This window comes from Gopherus flavomarginatus, chromosome 23 (assembly GCF_025201925.1).
Source record: "Gopherus flavomarginatus isolate rGopFla2 chromosome 23, rGopFla2.mat.asm, whole genome shotgun sequence".
Taxonomy (NCBI): Eukaryota; Metazoa; Chordata; order Testudines; family Testudinidae; genus Gopherus; species Gopherus flavomarginatus.
In genome coordinates, this window is record NC_066639.1 from 1,093,768 (window position 1) to 1,117,112 (window position 23,345).

At 49.1% G+C, this 23,345-nt stretch overlaps 2 protein-coding genes across 2 annotated transcripts in view; both read right to left on the bottom strand.

The window, feature by feature from the left end:
* Nucleotides 1–22,327, bottom strand: part of LOC127039381 (zinc finger protein 660-like) — a 52,722-nt gene extending 30,395 nt beyond the window's left edge. The window contains exons 1-3 of the mRNA XM_050933026.1: nucleotides 22,247–22,327; nucleotides 19,868–19,950; nucleotides 19,017–19,143 (exon numbers count right to left, since the gene is read on the bottom strand). Of these exons, the coding sequence (XP_050788983.1) occupies nucleotides 19,017–19,143; nucleotides 19,868–19,891 (151 nt within the window). The 5' untranslated portion in view covers nucleotides 19,892–19,950; nucleotides 22,247–22,327. The remainder of the gene's footprint in view (nucleotides 1–19,016; nucleotides 19,144–19,867; nucleotides 19,951–22,246) is intronic.
* LOC127039354 (zinc finger protein 436-like) overlaps nucleotides 5,823–23,345 on the bottom strand; it is a 131,216-nt gene continuing 113,693 nt past the window's right edge. The window contains 2 exon segments of the mRNA XM_050932922.1: nucleotides 5,823–11,108; nucleotides 11,515–11,628. Of these exon segments, the coding sequence (XP_050788879.1) occupies nucleotides 9,376–11,108; nucleotides 11,515–11,628 (1,847 nt within the window). The 3' untranslated portion in view covers nucleotides 5,823–9,375.

The following is a 23,345-nucleotide window of genomic DNA, read 5'->3' on the forward strand; positions in this document are numbered from 1 at the left end:
TCGGAGGGCCCAGACAATCTTCATCCGAGAATATTAAAGGAATTGGTGCATGAAATTGCAAGCCCGTTAGCGAGAATTTTTAATGAATTGGTAAACTCAGAGGTTGTACCGTACGACTGGAGAATTGCTAACATAGTTCCTATCTTTAAGAAAGGGAAAAAAGTGATCCGAGTAACTATAGGCCTGTTAGTTTGACATCTCTAGTATGTAAGGTCTTGGAAAAAAATTTAAAGGAGAAAGTAGTTAAGGACATTGAGGTCAATGGTAATTGGGACAAATTACAACATGGTTTTACTAATGGTAGATCGTGCCAAACCAACCTGATCTCCTTCTTTGAGAAGGTGACAGATTATTTAGACAAAAGAAATGTAGTAGATCTAATTTACCTCGATTTCAGTAAGTCATTTGACACGGTTCCACATTGGGAATTATTAATTAAATTGGAAAAGATGGGGATCAATATGAAAATTGAAAGGTGGATAAGGAACTGGTTAAAGGGGAGACTCCAATGGGTCGTACTGAAGGGTGAACTGTCAGGCTGGAAGGAAGTTACTAGTGGAGTTCCTCAAGGATCAGTTTTGGGACCAGTTTTATTTAACCTTTTTATTACTGACCTTGGCACAAAAAGCAGGAATGTGCTAATAAAGTTTGCAGATGGCACGTAGCTGGGGGGTATTGCTAACATGGAGAAGGACCAGGATATCATACAGGAAGATCTGGATGACCTTGTAAACTGGAGTAATAGCAATAGGATGAAATGTAATAGTGAAAAGTGCAAGGTCATGCACGTAGGGATTAACAATAAGAATTTTAGATATACATTGGGGACACATCAGTTGGAAGCAACAGAGGAGAAGAAGGACCTTGGGGTATTGGTAGATCACAGGATGACTATGAGCCGCCAATGTGATATGGTCGTTAAAAAAGCTAATGCGGTTTTAGGATGCATCAGGTGAGGTATTTCCAGCAAAGATAAGGAGGTGTTAGTACCGTTATACAAGGCACTGGTGAGACCTCATCTGGAATACTGTGTGCAGTTCTGGTCTCCCATGTTTAAGAAGGATGAATTCAAACTGGAACAGGTTCAGAGACGGGCTACTAGGATGATCCGAGGAATGGAAAACCTGTCTTATGAAAGGAGACTCAAAGAGCTTGGCTTTTTTAGCCTAGCCAAAAGAAGGTTGAGGGGGGATATGCTTGCTCTTTATAAATATATCAGAGGGATTAATATTAGGGAGGGGGAGGAATTATTTATGCTTAGTACCAATGTAGATACAAGAAAAAATGGGTATAAACTGGACACTAGGAAGTTTAGACTTGAAATTAGATGGTTTCTGACCATTAAAGGAGTGAAGTTCTGGAACAGCCTTCCAAGGAGAGCAATGGGGGCAAAAGACATATTTGGCTTTAAGACTAAGCTTGATAAGTTTATGGAAGGGATGGTATGATGGCATAGCTTAATTTTGGCAATTGATCTTTGATTATCAGCAGATAAGTATGCCCAGTGGTTGGTGATGGGATGTTGGATGGAATGGGATCTGAGTTACTGCAGAGAATTCTTTCCTGGGTGCTGGCTGGTGAGTCTTGCTTACATGCTCAGGGTTTAGCTGATCACCATATTTGGGGTCAGGAAGGAATTTTCCTCTGGGCCAGATTGGCAGAGGCCCTGGAGGTTTTTCGCCTTCCTCTGCAGCGTGGGGCACAGGTCACTTGCCGGTGGATTCTCTGCAGCTTGAGGTCTTCAAACCACAATTTGAAGACTTCAATAACTCGGACATAGGTTAGGGGTTTGTTATAGAAATGGCTGGGCAGAGTTCTGTGGCCTGCTTTGTGCAGGAGGTCAGACTAGATGATCATATTGGTCCCTTCTGACCCTAACATCTAAAGTCTATGAGTTCCAGCCCAGGGCCCTGTGGATCGCAGCTGTCTATAGTGCCTCCTGTAACAGCTGCATGACAGCTACAACTCCCAGGGCTACTTCCCCATGGCCTCCTCCAAACACCTTCTTTATCCTCACCACAGGACCTTCCTCCTGATGTCTGATAATGCTTGTACTTCTCAATCCTCCAGCAGCACAGCCTCTCACTCTCCGCTCCTTGCACCTCTTGCTCCCAGCTCCTCACACTCTCCCCTCATTGACTAACTAGGAGGCTTTTAACTAGTTCCAGCCAGCCCTTGATTGGCTTCAGGTATCCCAATCAATGTACCTATCTCCACAGTCTTCTAGAAAGATCCTAATTGGCCCCAGGTGTCTTGATTAACCTGGAGTAACTGCCCTTTGGTTAGCATGGTAACAAGGATTTGTTTAGCCTGGGGCTAACATACCTGTTCCTCACTACTTTACTGTAGCCATCTGGCCTCACCCCACCACAACAGATATTCTTAGAGGTCAGAGTTCCTGTCTATGCTGTATTCTGCTAATTCAGAGATCGAAAGGAGATCTGAACATTTAAATGAACTGTGAATACTGTGATATCACCGCACTGATGTCTCTTTGATGTATATAGCAAATGACCTGTGAATGATGGAAAACAGGCAATTGCTTTATGTTAATCCAGGTAGCTAAGTTCCAGTGATGCTTCAAAAACAGGTCTACTTCAAAGTCTTGAAGATTGCCTATTGTACGCCTAAGAACTCCAAGCTGTCAGGAGAAGGCCTGGAACAGTATAAAGGTCTCTTGGATCCTGATCCTTTTTATCTTGGATCTGCTTAATGCTTTATGCAGGGAAAGCTTAAGTCATAAGACTGAGATCTCCAGTCCCATCTGGATCACCCTGGATATGAACATTGGGCTGAATCTACGGACTAATTCTAAGATCTCTTTGCAACTCCAAAGCTCCCTATCTCTACTATGAAACTGATCTCAGAACTGTACTCGTGTCTGTATCTACACTGATCTTTTAACCAATACTCGCTCTCTTTTCTTTTTTAATATTTTTTTTCATTTACTTAGTAAGAATTGGCTATCAGTGTGTATTTGGGAAAGAGCCGAAATATTCATTTACTTGGGAGGTCATGTGTCCGATCCTTTGGGATTGGTAGAACTTTCTTATATGATGAATGAGATTTTCAGTAATCATCATATTTGACTTGAGTGTCTGGTGGAGGCCTAAGGCTGGGTTGCTTTAAGGGAACTGTGTTTTGGCTTCTGGGTAACCAGTGACGTATTATAGAAGCTGTTTTGTGATGGCTTGGTAAATTTAAGTGTTGGAATAACCACCAGCGTTGCAGATTGTCTGCCCCACTTCGTTGGAGTTTTCCCCAACTGAGTGACCTCAGTGGGGCTCCCCGGGACTCTGGTCACAGGTGATTGTGCATTTGTTTATACTACCCAGTCAGAGAACTTCATCCATGCAGTGCAGTCCAGATTTAGCCAGTTGAATATTTCAATACTGAAACCAAATTAGTGCTTACATTTAAGCCACAACCTCAAAGCCATGTAAAGCTTCCTCCTCGGCTTTTGTTATTATGTGGCTAATCCTTCTTCTCACTCTTTCTCTCTCCCAGACCCCACCCCCACCCCACCCCCCTCACTGAGACCTTAATAAGTGGAGGAACAGCTCTCACTGAACAATTCATATCGGTCAGCTTAACTTTTTCCAACGCTTTCGCAGCTAAGGAACATTCAGTGATTTCACAGGGCAGTCTTAGGGCTATTTAAATTGGGGAACTATATTTGTAGCATCTGCCCCATGTGGATTTTACTGGTGCTCATAGAAAAATGTACATACTGAGTGACACTGTTACACTCTAATATAACAGAAAAAGCTGGAATGTCTTCTAGATCCCAATGCCTGATGGGGCAAAAACATTATCGCGGGTGGTTCTGGGTATGTCCTCAGCCCCCCTCCTCCAGTCTGTGAAAGCAACGGCAGACAATCCTTTTGCCGCTTTTTTCCTCTGCTACCTGTGCAGGCGCCATACCACAGCAAGCATGGAGCCTGCTCAGCTCATCATCACCATACATGTCCTAGGTGCTGGCAGACATGGTACTACACAGCAGCAGCTCGTTGCCTTGTGGCAGCAGACAGTGCAGTACGACTGGTAGCCATCTTCATCTCCTGGGTGCTCTTGGCCAACCTCAGTGAGGTAGATCGGGGTGCCTGGGCAGACATGGGTGCTCCTGGAAGACCTCAGTGAGGTCTATCAGGGGCGCCTGGACATAAATGGGAGTGACTCCAGGTCATTCTCAAGTTTATTCTCATGGAGATTCAGTCTGCCTGGAAACGATGATGGCTACAGTCATACTGCACCATCTGCTGGCGAGCACCCAAGAGACGACAACGGCTACCAGTCGTACTGCACCGTCTGCTGCCAGCCTATCCCTTACTCCCCCTTCCCTCCCTCCGTGAAAGCAACAGCTGACAATAGTTTCATGCCTTTTTACATGTGGGCGCCATATTGCTGTCAGCATCGTCATCCACCCGCCATTTCCGCTGCCACTCTGCTCTTCGGCAGACACCATACCACGGCAAGCATGGAGTGCACTCAGATCACCATGGCAGTTATGAGCATTTTAAACACCATGCGCATTATCCAGCAGTATATACAGAACCAGAACCTGCAAAAGCAGGCAAGGAGGCAACAGCAGCGTGGTGACGAGAGTGATGAGGACATGGACACAGACTTCTCCCAAAATACGGGCCCCAGAAATTTGGACATCATGGTAGCAATGGGGTGGGTTCATGCCATGGAACGCCAATTCTGGGCCCGGGAAACAAGCACAGCCTGCTGTTGCGGGTCTAGGATGATTCCCAGTGGCTGCAAAACTTTCGCATGCATTAGGGCACTTTCATGGAACTTTGTGACTTGTTTCCCCTGCCCTGAAGCACAAGAATACCAAGATGAGAGCAGCCCTCACAGTTCCCAAGCGAGTGGCGATAGCCCTGTGGAAGCTTGCAATACGAGACAGCTACTGGTCAGCCAGGAATCAATTTGGAGTGGGCAAATCTACTGTGGGGGTTGCTGTGATCCAAGTAGCCAATACAATCAAAGAGCGGCTGCTATTAAGGGTAGTGACTCTGGGAAACGTGCAGGTCATAATGGCTGGCTAGCTGCAATGATTCCCTAACTGTGGTGGGGCAACAGACGGAACCCATATCCCTATCTTGGCACTGGACCACCAAGGCAACGAGTACATAGACCGCAAGGGGTACTTTTCAATGGTGCTGAAAGCACTGGTGGATCACAGAGGATGTTTCACTAACATCAACATGGGATGGCCAGGAAGGGTTTATGATGCTCGCATCTTCAGGAACTCTGGTCTGTTTCAACAGCTGCAGCAAGGGACTTTCTTCCTAGACCAGAAAATAACCACTGGGGATGTTGAAATGCCTATAGTTATCCTTGGGGACTTGGCCTACCCCTTAATGCCATGGCTCATGAAACAATACACAGGCAGCTTTGACAGTAGTCAGGAGCTGTTCAACTATAAGCTGAGCAAATGCAGAATGGTGGTAGAATGTGCATTTGGACGTTTAAAAGCGTGCTGGCGCAGTTTACTAACTCGGTTAGACCTTAGCAAAAATATTCCCATTGTTATTACTGCTTGCTGTGTGCTCCACAATATCTGAGAGTAAGGGGAAGACGTTTATGGCGGGGCGGGAGGTTGAGGCAAATCACCTGGCCGCTGATTATATACAGCCAGACACCAGGGCACTTAGAGTACAGAAGGGTGCAGTGACTGGCCAGACTACGCTGTGAAAGTTCTGTTTGTTTCTGCTTGACGAAAACCCACCCCCTTGGTTCGCTCTACTTCCCTGCAAGCTAACCACCCTCCTCTCCCCACTTCGATCACCACTTGCAGAGGCTATAAAAACATCGTTGTTTCACATTCATGCATTCTTCATTAATTCATCACACAAATAAGGGGTATAACTGCCAAATGTAGCCTGGGTGGGGTTGGGGAAGAGGGAAGGACAAGGCCACACTGCACTTTAAAACTTATTGAATGCCGGCTTTCTGTTGCTTGTGCAGTCCTCTGGGGTGGAGTGCTTGGGTGCCCGGAGGCACCCTCACCGCGTTCTTGGGCGTCTGGGTGAGGAGGCTATGGAACTTGGGGAGGATGGCAGTTGGTTACACAGGGGTTGTAGTGGCGGTCTGTGCTCCTGCCTTTCCTGCAGCTCAACCATATGCCAGAGCATAACAGTTTTATCCTCCAGTAGTCTCAACATTGCCTCCTGCCTTCTGTCAGCAAGCTGACGCCACCTATCACCTTCAACCTGCCACCTATCATCGCATTCATATGGTGCTTTCCTGGACTCTGACATTGCTTGCCTTCACGCATTCTACTGGGATTTTTCAGTGTGGGAGGACTGCATGAGCTCAGAGTACATTTCGTTGGGAGTGCGTTTTTTTCGCCTTCTAATCTTCACTAGATGATAGTGTGAGCGTTGAAACATTTGCAGCTGTGGGAGCGGAAAAAAAGAGTAGTAGTTAAAAAGACACATTTTAGAGAACAATGAATTGGCAATGTAAACAAAGGGGCTGCGGTTTTTGGGTTAACGTGCAGCACAAACCCAACTAACCCCCCACAACCCATCCACTCAATTCTCTGTGATGATTGCTTCACACCTCCCCCCTCCACGTGGCTAGCGGCCACCTCTGAATGTCCCCTTAATAAAATTACCCTATTTCAACCAGGTGACCATGAGGAATGACCATCCAGGAGAGCTTCATAGAGATGTCCTTGGAGGATTTCCGTTCCATCCGCAGACACGTTAACAGACTTTTCCAGTAGCTGTACTGGCCGCGAATGCATCCCAAGTCTTCAGGGCAAATTAATCATTAAACATGCTAGCTTTTAACTATGTATTATATTTACAAAGATACACTCACCAGAGGTCTCTTCTCCACCTGGCGGGTCCGGGAGCCCGCCCTGGGTGGGTTCAGGGGATAGTGGCTCCAGGTGCAGGGTAAGAAATAGTTCCTGGCTCTCAGGGATAATGGTTTCTCCGCTTGCTTGCTGTGCACAACCTCCTCCTCCTCAGCCCCAAAACGTGCATCCTTGTTGCATGATAATCCATTGACAGAGTCAAAGCACAGGGGTTGGGTAGTGGTGGCTGCACTCCCTAGAATGGCATGCAGCTCATCATAGAAGCGGCATGTTTGGGGCTCTTACTCCAAGTGGCCGTTTGCCTCTCTGGTTCTTTGGTAGGCTTGCCAGAGTTCCTTAAGTTTCATGCTGCACTGCTGCGGGTCCCTGTTATAGCCTCTGTTCTTCATGCCCTTGGAGATTTTTTCCAATAGTTTGGGCATTTCGTCTTTTGGAATGTTGTTCTGATCGCACAGATTTGTGTCCCCATACAGCAATCAGATCCCGTACCTCCCATTTGGCCATGCTGGAGCTCTTTTGCAATTCTGGGACTTCATCATGGTCACCTCTGCTGATGAGATCTGCACTCACCTGCAGCTTGCCACGCTGGCCAAACAGGAAATGAGATTCAAAAGTTCATGGGCCTTTTCCTATCTACCTGGCCAATGCATCTGAGTTGAGAGCGCTGTCCAGGGAGGTCACAATGGAGAACTCTGGGATAGCTCCCGGAGGCCAATACCATTGAATTGTGACCACACTACCCCAAATTCGACATGGCAAGGTGGATTTCAGCGCTGATCCCCTCGTCAGGGGAGGAGTACAGAAATAGATTTTAAGATCTCTAAGTAAAAAAAAAAAAAAAAAAAAAAAAAAAAAAAAAAAAAAGGCTTCGTCGTGTGGATAGGTGCAACATTAAATAGATCTAACGCTGATAAATTGACCTAAACGCGTAGTGTAGACCAGGGCTATATGATCACAGTGTTATTCAATTCCGTTCCATAGTTAGATGTACAATTTTAAAAGCTACTCTCTCTCTCTGGTAGCACATCCAATAGCTCTGAGTATTCATTCCTGATGACTGAACTGCTCTTGAGCTTTCTCCATGCCATAATGGAGGAGTGGAAAAAAGATATGCACAAAAATAAATTGTTTTAGTAAATAGTCATTTGTCTCAAAATCCACCAAAAACCTGAACTTCATCCTATCATAAAAAACTAATATCCAGTTATGTTATCAAAAGCCCCCAAGAAAGAGAAAAACCCACAACACATAAGAGAATAAGACAATTTCAATATCATATAAAATGAAATTCCAGATCTTACATTTCATGATGCCAAATTAGAACCGATTTTCCTATTACGCTGTCCTCTGACCCATTCACATCTTCTTCACTCAGCACCACCTTATTATTATTCAGTCATGCTAGTTACGAAGGTTTTAGCATCATCATAATAGGGAAAATCAGCCAACCTTCCCATCTGGAAAGGCTGAAATGATCCTTTTTTTCTACCTTTCCTCCTGCCTTTTAATTACATCTCACTATATTCTAAATCAGAAAACTGGTAGAGAAATTACCTCCTCTTCAGCACAACCACAAGTTATGTCAGAAAACCTGCGAATGAAACTCTTGCCCAACCAGGAAATCTGGTGACTAACATTCACTTGGCAATGTGATGCTCAGGGTTTACCAGGACTAGGAAAGGTGATGGAGATCAGGTCAGCACAAGGGGAAAACTAACCACAACCACTGCACCTGGGTTATGTCTGTCCTGAAAAAAATAGTTGTGGTTTTACACCCAGATAGCTGATTTGAGCAACTTAGGCCATGTCAACATTAGAGACCTTATAGCGGCACAGCTGTAGTGATGCAGCTGCGCTGGAGTAAAATCTCTTGTGCAGTCGCTCTATGCTGGCAGTAAAGAGCTCTCTCGTCGACATAATTAAACCACCCCCAACGAGCGGCAGTAGCTGTATCGGGGGAGAAGCTCTCTTGCCGACACAGCGCTGTGTACACTGCCAATTATGCTGGTAAAATTTATGTTATTCGGTGGGTGTGTGTGTGTTTTTCACACCCCTGAGTGACATAAGTTTTGCTGACATAAGTGGTAGTGTAGACATGGCCTAACAATGTACAGTTCTAGTGGAGACAAGGCACAGATAGTTTTTATGTCACTGTAGCCAGATCACGTCAACCCTCTGTCCCCCAACTTGGACTGATGGACATTTCTGTCAAAAGGGACACAGACTCCCATAACTCATAAGACAAAGGAGTTGATAGAAAGGATCACAGGATTCACCCCAAAGTAAGGTGAGTTGCAAAAAGTAGAAGGTGTCAACTCCCCTGAAGGGAGCTGAGAGACTACAGTAAAGGAATTGGTGCAATCAATCTTCAAGACCACTATGTGGGAATTAACCAATGTATTACCAAAACAAAATCCAAAACAAAAAATCTTTGGGCAGCCCTACTGAATACAAGGATAGTGTTATTCTCCTGTGTGGATTCTCTGACACGTGATGATCCATGAACTATGACTGAAGCCTTTCCCACACACCAGGCTTGACTAGGGCTACTCTCCCATGTGGATTTTTTGATGTGAGACAAGCCGTGAGCTAGAAGTGAAGCCTTTACCGCACTGAGCACAACTGTAGGGTCTCTCTCCAGTGTGGATTCTCTGATGCTTATTAAGCTCTGAGCGCCGAATGAAGCTTTCCCCACACTCACAGCAAGTGTAGGGTCTCTCCCCTGTGTGGTTTCTCTGATGTATGATAAGCTCTGAGTTCCGACGGAAGCTTTTTCCGCACTCAGGGCAGCTATAGGGCATCTCCCCTGTGTGGAGTCTCTGATGTGTGATAAGGTTTGATCTCTGAGTGAAGCATTTCCCGCACTCAGAGCACGTGTATGGTTTCTCTCCCGTATGGATTCTCTGATGTGCGAGAAGATGAGTGCGCGAATGGAAGCTTTTCCTGCACTCGGAGCACATGTAGGGTGTCTCCCCCTTGTGCCTTCTCTGATGTTTGATCCTCTGTGATCTATCACTGAAGCTTTTCCCACACTCAGGGCATGAGTAGGGTTTCTCTCCTGTGTGGATTCTCCGATGTGAGACAAGCTGAGAGCTACAGGTGAAGCCTTTCCCACACTCAGGGCATCTGTAAGGTCTCTCTTCAGTGTGGATTCTCTGATGTATGACCAGCAATGAGCTTCGAGTGAAGCTTTTCCCACACTCGAGGCATGTGTAGGGTCTCTCACCTGTGTGGAGTCTATTATGTATGATCAGCAGTGAGCGTCGAGTTAAGCTTTTCCCACATTCAAGGCACGTGTAGGGTCTCTCACCTGTGTGGATTCTCTGATGAGTGACAAGGTTTGAGCTCTGACTGAAGCTTTTCCCGCACTCAGGACATGTGTATGGTCTCTCTCCTGTATGGGTTCTCCGATGTGTGATAAGATGTGAACTATGACTGAAGCTTCTCCCGCACTCAGGGCATGCATAGGACCTCTCTCCTGTGTGGATTCTCCGATGTGAGACAAGCTGTGAGTTAGAACTGAAGCTTCTCCCGCACTCCGGGCATGAATAAGGTTTCTCTCCTGTGTGAATTCTCTGATGCGAGACAAGCTGTGAGCTAGAAGTGAAGCCTTTCCCGCATTCAGGGCATGAATAGGGCCTCTCTCCAGTGTGGATTCTCCGATGTGTGACAAGCTGAGACCTATTAATGAAGCCTTTCCCACACTCAGGGCATCTGTGGGGTCTGTCTCCAGTGTGGATTCTCTGGTGCTTTTTAAGCTCTGAGCTCCGAATGAAGCTTTTCCCACATTCACAGCAAGTGTAGGGTCTTTCTCCTGTGTGGTTTCTCTGATGTACGATAAGCTCCGAGTTCCGAGTGAAGCTTTTCCCACACTCATGGCAAGTGTAGGGTTTCTCCCCAGTGTGGCTTCTGTGATGCGTGGTAAGGTTTGAGCTATGACGGAAGCTTTTCCCACACTCGTGGCATGTGTATGGTCTTTCTCCGGTGTGGACTCTCTGATGTCTGCTAAAGACTTTCTTACGTTTGAAGGTTTTCCCACACTCCAGGCAGACGTAGGGTGCTTCTCCTGTGTCGAGTCTCTCATATCTAATAAGGTCTGAGCCTCTACTGAACTTTTTCTCTGGTCTGTGCTGACTCTCACAGGCGTTTGCCTCTGCACGACTCCAGGAAACATTTCCTTTGGATCCTTCTGATAACGTGCCATGTGCTTCTACTTGCTCAGCGTCGTCTTGTTGAGCATTCTCCTCATTCCCATTCACCATCCCACCATCTGCTGGGATAGAGAGAGAAACCAGACACAGGTCACTCCCTTTGCCAGGGAAAAAGGGAACCTCAGAGAGAGGAATGGAAGAAGGGGAAACAAACAAAATTAAGTGATGGAAAGATCAAACAAGAAAGAACTGAATCTCCCCCAAACCTTTCCCCAGAGGAGAGAGACAAGGGGATCAATTCTGGGTCTAAACCTCAATCAAATACTCAGGGAAAAAGTAGATTGGGGAGGGAGCTACTGTCAGGTGTGAGTCAGGACACGTAAGAAGTAATAAGTGAAGTCTGCCATGAGGATGCCACACCTCCTGAAAACAATCCTGTACTAAAAAAGCTGACAAGGTCTTTGTAGGAATCTCAAATATTTCCTTAATTCAGGGACAGATTTTGAGTTGGTTTAACTGATTCCTCACCTGTGCAGGCCTCTCTCAGGGTCTCTCTTTTCTCAGGGTCCTGGAGGTCTGGGACCCAAGGATCCTCCCCTCGTTCCAGCCAGGAGATCACATCAGGTTTGGAAACTAGAAACCCTGCACAAGTGACAGAAAACAAGCAAGATCAATCGAATTTCTGGGACACTTGTGTCACATTCTGGGAGTGCAATCCTCACAATGCTTTGCTGTTGTAGCTGCCAGTCTGGAACATTGACAAACAACCTACCATAAGAACGGCCATACCTGGTCAGACCAAAAGTCCATCCTGCCCAGTATCTGTCTACTGATAGTGGCCAATACCAGTGCCCCTGAGGGAGTGAACCTAACAGGCAATGATCAAAGTGATCTCTCCTGCCATCCATCTCCATCCTCTGACAAACAGAGGCTAGGGACACCACTCCTTACCCATCCTGGCTAATAGCCATTAATGGACTTAACCTCCATGAATTTATCCAGTTCTCTTTTAAACCCTGTTATAGTCCTACCCTTCAGAACCTCCTCAGGCAAGGAGTTCCACAAGTTGATTGTGTGCTGTGTGAAGAAGAACTTTCTTGTATTTGTTTTAAACCTGCCGCCCATTCATTTCATTTGGTGACCCCTAGTTCTTGTATTACAGGAACAAGTAAATAACTTTTCCTTATCCACTTTCTCCACATCACTCATGATTTTATATACCTCTATCATATCCCTACAGAGATCAGCACTTCCAGAGCAGGGGAATAACATACTAGAAAAGGCTCCTTTTCTTCTTCGAGTGATGGTCCCTATTGTTTTCCACCGAGAGTGAGTAACAAGCAGTACCTAGATAGGCGGAGGGTGAGAGGAAGACGACGGAACTGTGGAGTGGAGGATCTTTGCACTGAATGAGCTGTCTGCCACAGAATCACACTTGTAGCATAATGAGAAGAAAAGATGTGCACCCAACTCCACGTGGCTGATTGCTGGCACTCTCTTGGAATGGGCCCGCATCCCACCTGATTGGAACCATACTGATAATTGAGAGCAGAGCTCAATTCACCCTGACACCCACTTCAAGATTCTCTGGGTGGATATGGCCTGCCCTTTAATTCTCTCTGCTATGGCAACAAATAGTCAGGCAGATCTCTGGAATGGCTTTGTCCTTTGCAGGTAAAAGACCAGGGCCCTATGTACATCAAGAACGTGAAGCTGCCATTCCTCATTCAAAGCATGTGATTTGGGATGCAGGTGAAGTGAGATGGCTCTCAGCCAGCTACATTTCTGAATGCTTACACGCAGACGGTGTTGTGTGGATGACTGCACTGTCAGAACAGGTGGATGGGCTCTGTGGACTATAGGATGTTTCTGAGAAGGTTCACAGGCCCGTTGATGGTAAAACTGGAGATTCTTACTGTGAGAAGACGGCAGGTGATAAAACGTTTGCTTTGGAGATGAAGTATATATGCCTTAGGATCGCAGAGTGGCTCTGGAATCTTTCAGTGAGTGCACAGAGTCATCAGTCTTTTGATTGAAGAGGGTGTGATTCATCAAAAGGGAGATCTTCAATCGTGTTCTGCACTTCTCTGGGGAAACCAGGATTCCCTCCTCACGATTGCAGTGGCCAAAATGCACAAAGATGTGTCTGCTGAATCAACCACAGCCTGAAGTATCGACTTTGCTACCAACTTGCCTTCCTCTAGACTTGACAGGAATTGGGCATGATCCTGCTGAGGTAGCTCACACTGTAAGAAGTCGTATTTGGCCATCACTGCCAGGTAGTTTGAGATCCAGAACTGGAGGCTGCCCAAGCAGAAAACCTTTCAACCCATAAGGTCCAGTCCCTTGCCTTTCTTGTCAGCTGGGGTGGAGCACGAGTGCTATTTAGCTCACTTTATAGCAGCCTGAATCACCAGGGAATTGGGCAGAGGATGAGAGGATAGAAACTTGGAACCGTTGGGGTGGACAGGGGGAGGACACTGTACCTCTTTTCTACCCCTTTTGGGGTGGGAGTGCACATGGGCAGGAGATGGCACACAGTATTTGTCTGTTGGAGAGTGTCCTCATTTGATAGGGCCACCCTGGTCAGTACCAACATGTGCAAGATGTCCAGCAGGTGGTGCTGCCTGTGCTGCACCTCCTCCAATTGTATTTCGAGAGCGTGAGCTGTCCTTCATAGCAGCTCTTGAAACTGACAGTAGTAGTCTGGGGGAGAAGAGAGAGTTGATGACACAGCCTCGTCTTGGGCTGACGAGAGAAATCCCTCCAGATCTGTCAGTACCATCGGGGCTGGGCTGATTGAGGCATCATCCAATCCCGGTTTCAAACGTCTACTGGGTGAAGGACAGGTCTGTGCTACAGGAGAAGACTGTTCTGAAGAAGAATATTTGGGCTACAAGTTCCCATATGGCCAGGCTGGTTGGATCCTGCTGTTGCAGCGTTAGTGCCCAAAGGAGTCAGGCACCAGTAGCTCCTGGATTGAGGTAAGGGAGGGTATTGCCATAGTACCATCAGGACCTGCTGAGAGTCACATCTTCAGAATGGAAGCAGCGGACCATACGTAACATCCAGGCCCTCAGACTCAGAGGAGGAACCAGAGTCCGGCATCAATGATGGTGCTGATGGAGCAGGGCGTGTCACAGAAACACAGTCAAAGAGTTGGCCGGTTGGACACAGGGGATGGGGCCCTCTCAGTAGGAGAGGGAACCAGGACACTCCGAAACTTTATCCTTTCCAGACTGAACAGTTCATGAGGCCCGGGCTGGGGGAGTGGAGCAGCTGTGAGTCTCCCTGGAGTCAACGGCACCAGGTCTATGGACAGAACTGGGGCCAGAAAGGGGAAACGTCTCGGAACTGGTGATTCACCGGACGTCAGCATAGCCCATGCCGGGGTGTGCGAGTCCATACCTGGAACTGGCAGCTCCAGCAAGTCATGCTGCTTTTTGTCGCTCTTGGAGCGGGGTGCCTCTCCTTGGCCAGAACTCATGAACGGCATGGCATCTTTCTTCGACCTGGAAGAAGACTCACTGCTATGCCTATGTGCATGTTTCTGTGACTCATGACTAGGCCCGAGCATAGGGTCCATATGACTGGTGCTAGCAAAGCCGGACTGAAGTGCTGCGGTTCAGTCCGATGTAGTGGGGGAGTTCCTGGGCCAGGCTTCGACCCCAGCCCAGGGCAACTTCCAAGAGATGCTTCTTAAAACGGGGGAGGGGGAGGAGGGGTGGGAGCACGGAAGCAGAGACAGATGCTGCACCTGGATGTGATGTAAGCTTCCCACAAGCAATACAGACAGCACTGGTGCTCGTCGTTGAGGGAGAACAAATGAGGACAGGAAGTGCAGACTTTGAATCTGTCCTCTTAGTCATAATCCAGCATCCAGACCTGAGTACTGGAGGGAGAGATGAGGGCGAGGAGGGTTTGGACGGGAACCACATCCTGAGAATAGCAGAACTTTCAGAAACAAGAAAAATCTCTATAGAAACTAGGAATATTCTTACTATAGAGAGTACCCAGACACGGCTGCTGGGGGCGAGGCAGGGAGTTGGGGATTATTTGGCGAGAAAACGCCATTATGGCATCGCCAGTCCTTAATCCGGCGAAAATGTCAGAAACAAGAAAACTACCACATAAAACAACAAAGTTCTTCTAAAGAGAGGCTTGGACTTGACATGACTCACAGCCATCTTGTGTATGGACTTAGCATAACCCACAGCCATCTTGTAGGCTCAGCCACCATATGTTGCAAACAAAACTATGGAGTCTGGGGAATCTGGCCTTGGCAGACAGATAGAAAAGTATTAGCTGCAGCTACAGCCCTACTAATTGGAGATAGACAGATATTCACAAAGTCATGAGAATGGGGAGAGAATGGATAAGTTAGCCTTGAGTTTCTGCAGGTTCTGGCTGATGATAAAAAGTAAGAAGTTTTGCTGTTGCTACAGAAATTTTACATAGTCAGAAAGTGTACTTTAAATAGACAGAGTCCCAGTCTACTGCTGGTTAAGCAATTCTACCCTGACAGTGTATTCCACTAACAAAGCACAAAGACAAGTAGACCTTGAGAAGTTTTAACTAACTTTGAAAAAAATACAAAAGCTAATGCGTAGGTGGGCTTAGGCGTTTGAACCCCTGTATTGTGAAGATGAATGGCTAGTGGTTTTGCATAGGTATAATTGGTTGAAGCATAGATAAGAGAAATCCTCATTTTAACTATGTAATGGGGGTCAGAAGATGGGATCGTTGGATCTTAACTCCGAGATACAGCTCAAGACCAAAGGTGCCAGGACTTTTACCCTTGCATGACTGTACTGCACAGAAGACAGAGCCCCGGACGAGAGCAGATCCTGACTGGCCACCGGCAGACGTCCAGCTGTCTTTGCTGGGAGGGGTGAGCATTAGATGTTTGGTGTGTGTATTCTGTTGATTTGATCTTAACAGAGACATGCATGTGTTTAAGGATATGACTGCGTAAGGCTCTTTCATTGGGAAAGGGCCCTACAGACCTGTAGCACCCTGAGTTCACTAGGAAGGAATATTGGCCCTGAGCCCAGGAAGCGGTAAAGCTGGGCCTCTTTCCTCCCTGCGTACCCACAAGGACAGGGAGGGGCTGGGAGTGTTAAATTGTGTGCGTTACATCCTGACTAAATAAAGAAAATGCGTCACCAGGGATGAGGGGACAGCAGAAGCTCTGACTTGGACCAGGTGGCGGCGAGAGGGAACTGGAGATGCAGGCAAAACCACAAGGCAACGCAAAGGCGCACACGTGACCCCACAGACACTACTACTATAAAAAGCTCCGGCTCTGGGCGCATGGCGCAGGCGCATTAGCCTCAGTGGAATTCAATAGGAACCATCACTCAAAGAAGAACCTGCTTTATCAACACACACGGCAATGACAAAACTCTCTAGTGTAGATGTAGCCATAGTTAGGTCAGCCTAGTCCCCACTATAGACACAGCTGGGTCTGTGGAGCAATTTTCGGCTGGCCACTTTCAGCTGTTGCAGTGTAGACATGCTTTAAGTTCCAAGAGAGCTCTCTGTGTGAACCCGTGACAGCTATGTAACAAAAACACCTCGTGTGTCCTGGTCTTTATACCCAGATTATAGTAATACCAAGCACAGAGGGAAACTGAGGTGTGTACTGGAATCATAGAAATATTACCAACATTCCCACATGCAATGGTCATAGCCCTCAGAGAGAAAGCAAAGCGTAGGGGCTGGACTTTAAAGTATCCAATAAGGATAAATGAAATATATTGTTTAAAAAACACATTTTTTATGCCATTGGTCATTTAAAATTTGTGTACATCTAAAAATGATACTGGGATGGGACACAAGCCAAAGGGGAGGTGAACAGGACACAGAAACCAGTCTACACATGTATGAGTAGTAAAGGTATAGAGCAGGAGTAGGCAACCTATGGCACACATGCCAAAGGCAGCACACGAGCTGATTTTCAGTGGCACTCACACTGCCCGGGCCCTGGCCACTGGTCCCAGGGGCTCCGCTGCTGGCCTGGGGTTCTGGCTGCCGGCCGCCTGCCAGCTGAGGTTCTGACCACCGGCCCATCTCAGCCTGCTGCTGGCCCAAGTCCCGGTCACTGGTCCAGGGGGCTCTGCTGCCAGACTGGGGTCCCGACCACCAGCCCGGGGCTGTGCAGCCACCCCCAGCTGTGGCCCACTGACCCCAGCATGGAGCAGTGACGGGTGCAGACAGGGGCAAGAGGGGGCGCAGCTCAGCACTCCCACCTTAAAAATTGTCCCAGCGTCACTATAAGATATTTTTAAGTTCTGAGTTGCTGCTTACATCACCATCACACCACGTGGAACAGCGCACTGCGTTTGACATTGAGATTAGAATATACATGCAAGAACTGGAATCAGAATTTTCTGACAGATTTCAAGATTTCCAGCGATTTCGCCCAATGCTTTCTTTTCTAATTAAACCTGAAAAGTTCAACGAAAGCAACTAGGATTTGTCTGTATTTCAGTGGATGGGTACTGAAGATTTCAAAATGCAGCTCATTCAATTAAAAAGCTCAGAATTATGGGCATCAAAGTTTGGAAATCTGTGGAGAGCACTTGAAGCTACCAAGAGAGATCATGGGGCCTCTAGCCTGATCTGCTGGACATCCCTGCCAGTGAAATTTAACTGTTTGGAAAAAATTGCGTTTGCAATGCTTTCAGCATTTGGATCCACATATCTGTGTGAACAGATATTTTCACACAACATTTGTCCTCTGTCCCAATCAAAGCTGGTTAACAACTGATCACTCAGAAGCCTGTGTGCAGCTTCAAGTATCCAAATACGTGCCAGCCATTGGAAAACTCAGCAAGGAAAAGCAAGGGCAAGGATCACACTAAACTGATAAGATCTGCCTTTTAATTTAATTTTAAATGAAGCTTCTGAAACATTTTTAAAACCTTATTTACTTTACATACAACAATAGTTTAGTTCTATATTATAGACTTATAGAAGCATTAATGTGTGACTGGCATGCAAAACCTGAAATTAGAGAGTGAATAAATGAAGACTTGGCACACCACTTCTGAAAGGTTGCCGACCCTGGTATAGAGTTATGTCATAAACAGATGATTAAGGGTTAATGTCTCTTTTACCTGTAAAGGGTTAAGAAGTTCAGTAAACCTGGCTGACACTTGACCAGAGGACCAATAGGGGGACAAGACACTTTCAAATCCTGGTGGAGGGAAGTCTTTGTTTTTTGCTTTTTTTTTGTTCCTTGTTCGCTCTTGGGACTGAGAGGGACAGGACATCATTCCAGGTTCTCCAAATCTTTCTGAATCAGTCTTTCATGTTTCAAAATTGTAAGTAATAGCCAGGCAAGGCGAATCAGTTTTATGTTTGTTTTCTCAACTTGTAAAGGTTTCTTTTGCTGGAAGGATTTTTACCTCTCTTTGCTGTAACTTTGAATCTAAGGCTGGTGGGGTGGGTGGGGGGTCTCTCTGGTCTATATGTATCTGAGTACTCTGTAAAGTATTTTCCATCCTGATTTTACAGAGATAATTTTTACCTTTTCTTTCTTTAATTAAAAGCTTTCTTTTTAAGAACCTGATTGATTTTTCCTTGTTTCAAGATCTAAGGGATTGGGTCTGAACTCACCAGGGATTGGTGGGGGGAAAAGAAGGGGGAAGGTTAATTCCTCTTTGTTATAGGATCCAAGGAGTTTGGATCGGTGTGAAGCCTCTCAAGGCAACCCAGGGAGGGGAAAGTCTGGGGGGAAAAGGAGGGGGATGGTTAATTTCTCCTTGTGTTAAGGCCCAAGGGGTTTGGGTCTGGGTTCCCCAGGGAAGGTTTTGGGGGAACAGAAAGTGTGCCAGACACTAAATTCTGGCTGGTGGCAGCATACCAGATTAAAACTAGTAATTAAGCTTAAAAGTGTTCATGCAGGTCCCCACTTTTTGTACCCTAAACTTCAAAGTGGGGGGAAAAAACTTGACAAGTTATTACTACAGAGGTTCTTTAGAGAACCCACGGCTTCTAAAAACCAAATGGACAGGAATGCTTACCCAGCGAGGTCACATTCTCATAGTTCTCCTCCATGACATCTCTGTAGAGGGCTCTCTGAGCGGGGTCCAGCAGAGACCACTCTGACTCGGTGAAATACACAGCCACCTCCTCGAAGGTCACCAGACCCTGAAATAGCAAGAGGCCTCCTTTTAGTAATTTAGTACAAGCCCAGGATTCATGAGAGAGCAGGAACAGGAAAATGGAAGCTTGGGGACAAATAGGGTAGCACAGTCCCACTCCCACCCTGAGCAGCCAGGAGGCACCAGACTGAGGGGAGAAAAAGAGAGACTCTCACGCTGCCCAATGGGGAGAGGGGTCTTCATGTTCATTACACACCTACTAGCCAGAGGCTGATACAGGAAATTGAGTCCCTGGCAGGGTCAGGGACAGCCTCCAGCGAGAATCCCACTACCTCCCCCCCCATAAAATTATACATAAACAAACACCTGGAAGAAAGAGGAAGTCAACAGGAAAAAAATGTTAGAAGCTTGGAATTGTAGAACATTAATAAGGCAAAGCAGGTTGCAGATGAGAGAGTTTGGGAGAGTGGTAAATAATGACGTGTGTCAGTTGGTTCGGGCTGCAGCACTGGGAGTCTGGGAAGTTTTTGCAGCCCTGGCCAGGGGGTTATTTCCTGTTCCACAAATAGGGGAAAGTTCCACGCCCAAACCCCAGGAGGCTGCTCCTTCAATGTGGGGCCTCATCCGAACTGGTTCTGGCAAGTTTGTCCCAGGTTTGTTCCCTCCCCTTCCCCACCCTAGATATGTCCTGTCCTCTCCCACCTCCTGTACATTTACTGCCCATCTCCCTCCAGCCAGAGCCCACCACCAGCTCTGTGATAATCCCATACCTCAGCTAACTCTGCTGCAGCCATTGCCTTTCCTCTGGAAGGGTGGGACGATCCGGATCAAAACATGGACGTTATTGTGTAGCCTGTCGGGGCGAAATGAGCAATTGGAGAGATTTCAGGAGCAGCTTTTGCCCATTTCACACAGAGGCCCCACCAGACTGTTTTCTGTGGCAAGTGACAATCTAGGCTCTGCCACAGTGATTTTATTCGCAGTAGGATCAAAGCCTCCCAGGCCTGCTCTACATTATAAAGCCCTGGTCTACACGAGGTCAATGTAAGCTGCATTGCATTGACTGAGTTCCGCCTGTCTCTGCACTTAAATTTCTCTTCCGCCAATGTACACTGTCCATTATGCCAACATGGTAACACCCCCTCCCCAAGCAACGTTGAGCCATAGTCAATATACTGAGGTCAAAATAGTGCTTGTCTTCCCCGTTTCCCTTCCTGGCACCTCCACCCTGCAGACACACAAAGGGCAAACCCCACAGGGGCCCAGTCGCTTCCCCTCCTGAATCCCCCAGTTTGCTCCCTGGGCAGATCCTAGCAGGAGCTGAGGGCAGCTGCTTCACTGCCGGACAGGCAGCTCCCAGCTCTCCCTCAGGGACATTCACAATCAGGGAGCAGATTCCCAGGGGCTGTGAAATCCAAGGCTCCTGGGACATTTGTAAAGAGTCACTTCCCTACCCAACCCCAGCACTTTCCCTAAGGTCTCTGGCTCAGTGGCTGGTGTTGGCAGAGCCTGGGGCGACTGTAGGGGGCTAGTTCCAGCCACTGGAGAAAGTCTTTCCCCCTGGCTGGGCACAGAAGGAGCTTTAACGAAGGTCTCTCCACGGCACAGACCCTGCTGGGGAGAGGAGCTGTTCAGCCCAGCGTGTTCCCAGATCTCACTGGAGGCAGCGGCGAGTGACCCAAGAAACTCAAACCCGACACCTTGAGTGGAAAGTGAGAGAGAGCAGCCCCCTCTCTGTCAGCTACAGCCAGCGCCCCCCCGTGACAGTAACTAATGACACCACCTCCCCCGTGTTAATCCAGAGTCACGCCCTGTCCTGATTTCAGTGTCAATCCAGACACTGGAGTCAATGAGACCAGAAATGTGGCATAGGAGGGTGGAGGCCAAAATCCTTTAAAACATGTAATGGGGGATGCACCCTTTCCCAGCATCGCTGCTCCCCACATCTGGGGCAAGGACTCAGGGTGATTTGCCAACCACGGTCTGGGCAGGGCCGGAGGCTGTGGAACGCGTGTTAATAATATCACGCAGGGACAACTTACAACTTCACATACAAGGTTGCCACACACATCGTTAACCAGGACAATAATGACCAGCCAATTATGAGTTTTCCAGTGGCCCCTCACAAGGCATCATTTGTACCATGATTATTGCAATCAGGTGCAGGGTGTGTACACAGGGGTAGGTTGTGTCACACACACACACACACACACCCCTCCCCAATGCTACTGTAACAGAAGAGGGGAGGGGATGGAGGAGCCCAAAGACCCGGCAAATCCCCAGTCCTGTGGCCGGCCAGTACCGATCCCCCGGGACCCAGCCCAGCGTCGGGGCGCGGGGGGGGGGGGGAAGGCCCCTCACCGGACGGTCTGTCCTGGGCTCTGGGCACCTGTCAGGCACCAGCAGCGCTCAGCACGTGCGGGGCTCAGGCGGGAGGGGAGGGACCCGCCACCCCGCAGCGGGGACAGGGACAGTCAGTCAGGGCCCGGCCCAAGTCTGGGGGCCTCGGGGTACAACGGGGGGGGGGCGGTACCGGATCTAACGGGCCTTGGGGGGGGCGGGGAGCGGGGCCGGTACCGGATCTAACGGCTGACGGGGGGGAGGGGCCGGTACCGGATCTAACGGGCCCGGGGGGAGGGGCAGGTAACGGATCTAACGGGCCTGGGGGGGGGCGGGGAGCGGGGCCGGTACCGGATCTAACGGCTGACGGGGGGCAGGGGCAGGTAACGGATCTATCGGGCCGGGGGGGAGGGGAGCGGGTCCGGTAACGGATCTAACGGGCCCTGGGGGGGAGGGGACGCGGGGCCGGTACCGGATCTAACGGGCGGGGGTGGATGGGCCGGTAACGGAACTAACGGCTGACGAGGGCAGGTAACGGATCTATCGGGCCCGGGGGGGAGGGGAGCGGGGCCGGTAACGGATCTAACGGCTGACGGGGGGGAGGGGCCGGTCCCGGATCTAACGGGCGGGGGAAAGGGCGAGCCCGGGGCTGACAGCAGGTAACGGACACGCGGCCCCCGCGCTTCACACTGCAGCCTCGGGGGGCGGGGCCCTGCCACACGCGGTACGGGGGGGCGGGGCAGAACCCGGCCACACGCGGTACGGGGGGGCGGGGCAGGCTCGCGGCGGGGGGGGGTCCCCGCACTCACCCGCTGTCGGAGCCTGGACCCGGCTCTCCCCGCGCGCGCCGGGCTGGGGGCGGGGAAACGCCCCCTCGTCGCCAGCTGCGCGTTTCCGGAAGCTGCCGCTCTGCGGCGCGCGCGGGCCCTTATGGGAAATGTAGTCTCTCGCCGGCTCTGGGCTGCCGCCGGGCATGCGCAGTGCTCAGAGACTCCTGGCGCGGGGCGGCAGGGGAGGGTCAAGTGCTCACCGTCTCCCTAGCAACGGGGCTGAGCCCGCGAACCCCGGGAGCCACCGCCCCCTCCTGCCACGGGGTCCTGCCCCTTTCCCCGAGGCCCCGCCCCTTTCCCCGAGGCCCCGCCCTCGCTCCGCCCCTTTCCGCGGGGCCCCGCCCCCTGGGCAGACGCTGGAGCTGGGCTCTGGGAAGAGCTGCCCGGGGGCGGAGTCTGTGCCGCTCTGGGGTGCCCCGGCCCCTCCCCCTGCCCTGGGGCTGCGCCCTGGGGGGGGGGGCACGGCCGGGGGCTGCTGTTACCCCAGGTGCTCGGGCAGCAAAGCCCCAGGGCAGCTGTGTTTGTGCAAGAGCCTTTGGGGAGGGAGGGGCCTTGGCAGAGGGTTTCTGGGACTCCCCCGGGTCCCCCTTCTCCACGTGCCCGTCCACCACCCAAACAAGTCTAGTAGATTGGCCAGGCCTGACTTCCTGCTGCTCAAACCACCCTGACTCCACCCCGACCAGTTACGTGCACCTCTGTGTCTGACACTATTGCTCTTTATTATCATTGCAATTGGTTTGCCCGGCACTGAACTCAGGCTTACAGGCCTGTAATTGCCACCATCACCTCTGGAGCCCTTTCTAAACACTGGCGTCACATTCGCTCTCCTCCAGTCGCCTGGTACAGCGGCTGATTTAAATGAGAGGCTACAGACTACAGTTAGTAGTTCTGCAATTTCCCATTTGAGTGACCTCAGAACTCTTGGGCGATACCGTCTGGGCCTGGTGACTTATTGCTGTTTAATTGATCAATTTGTTCCAAAACCTCCTCTAATGACACCTCAATCCCTCAGATCTGTCACCTAAACAGAATGGCTCAGGTTTGGGAATCTCCCTCACAGACTCAGCCGTGAGCACCG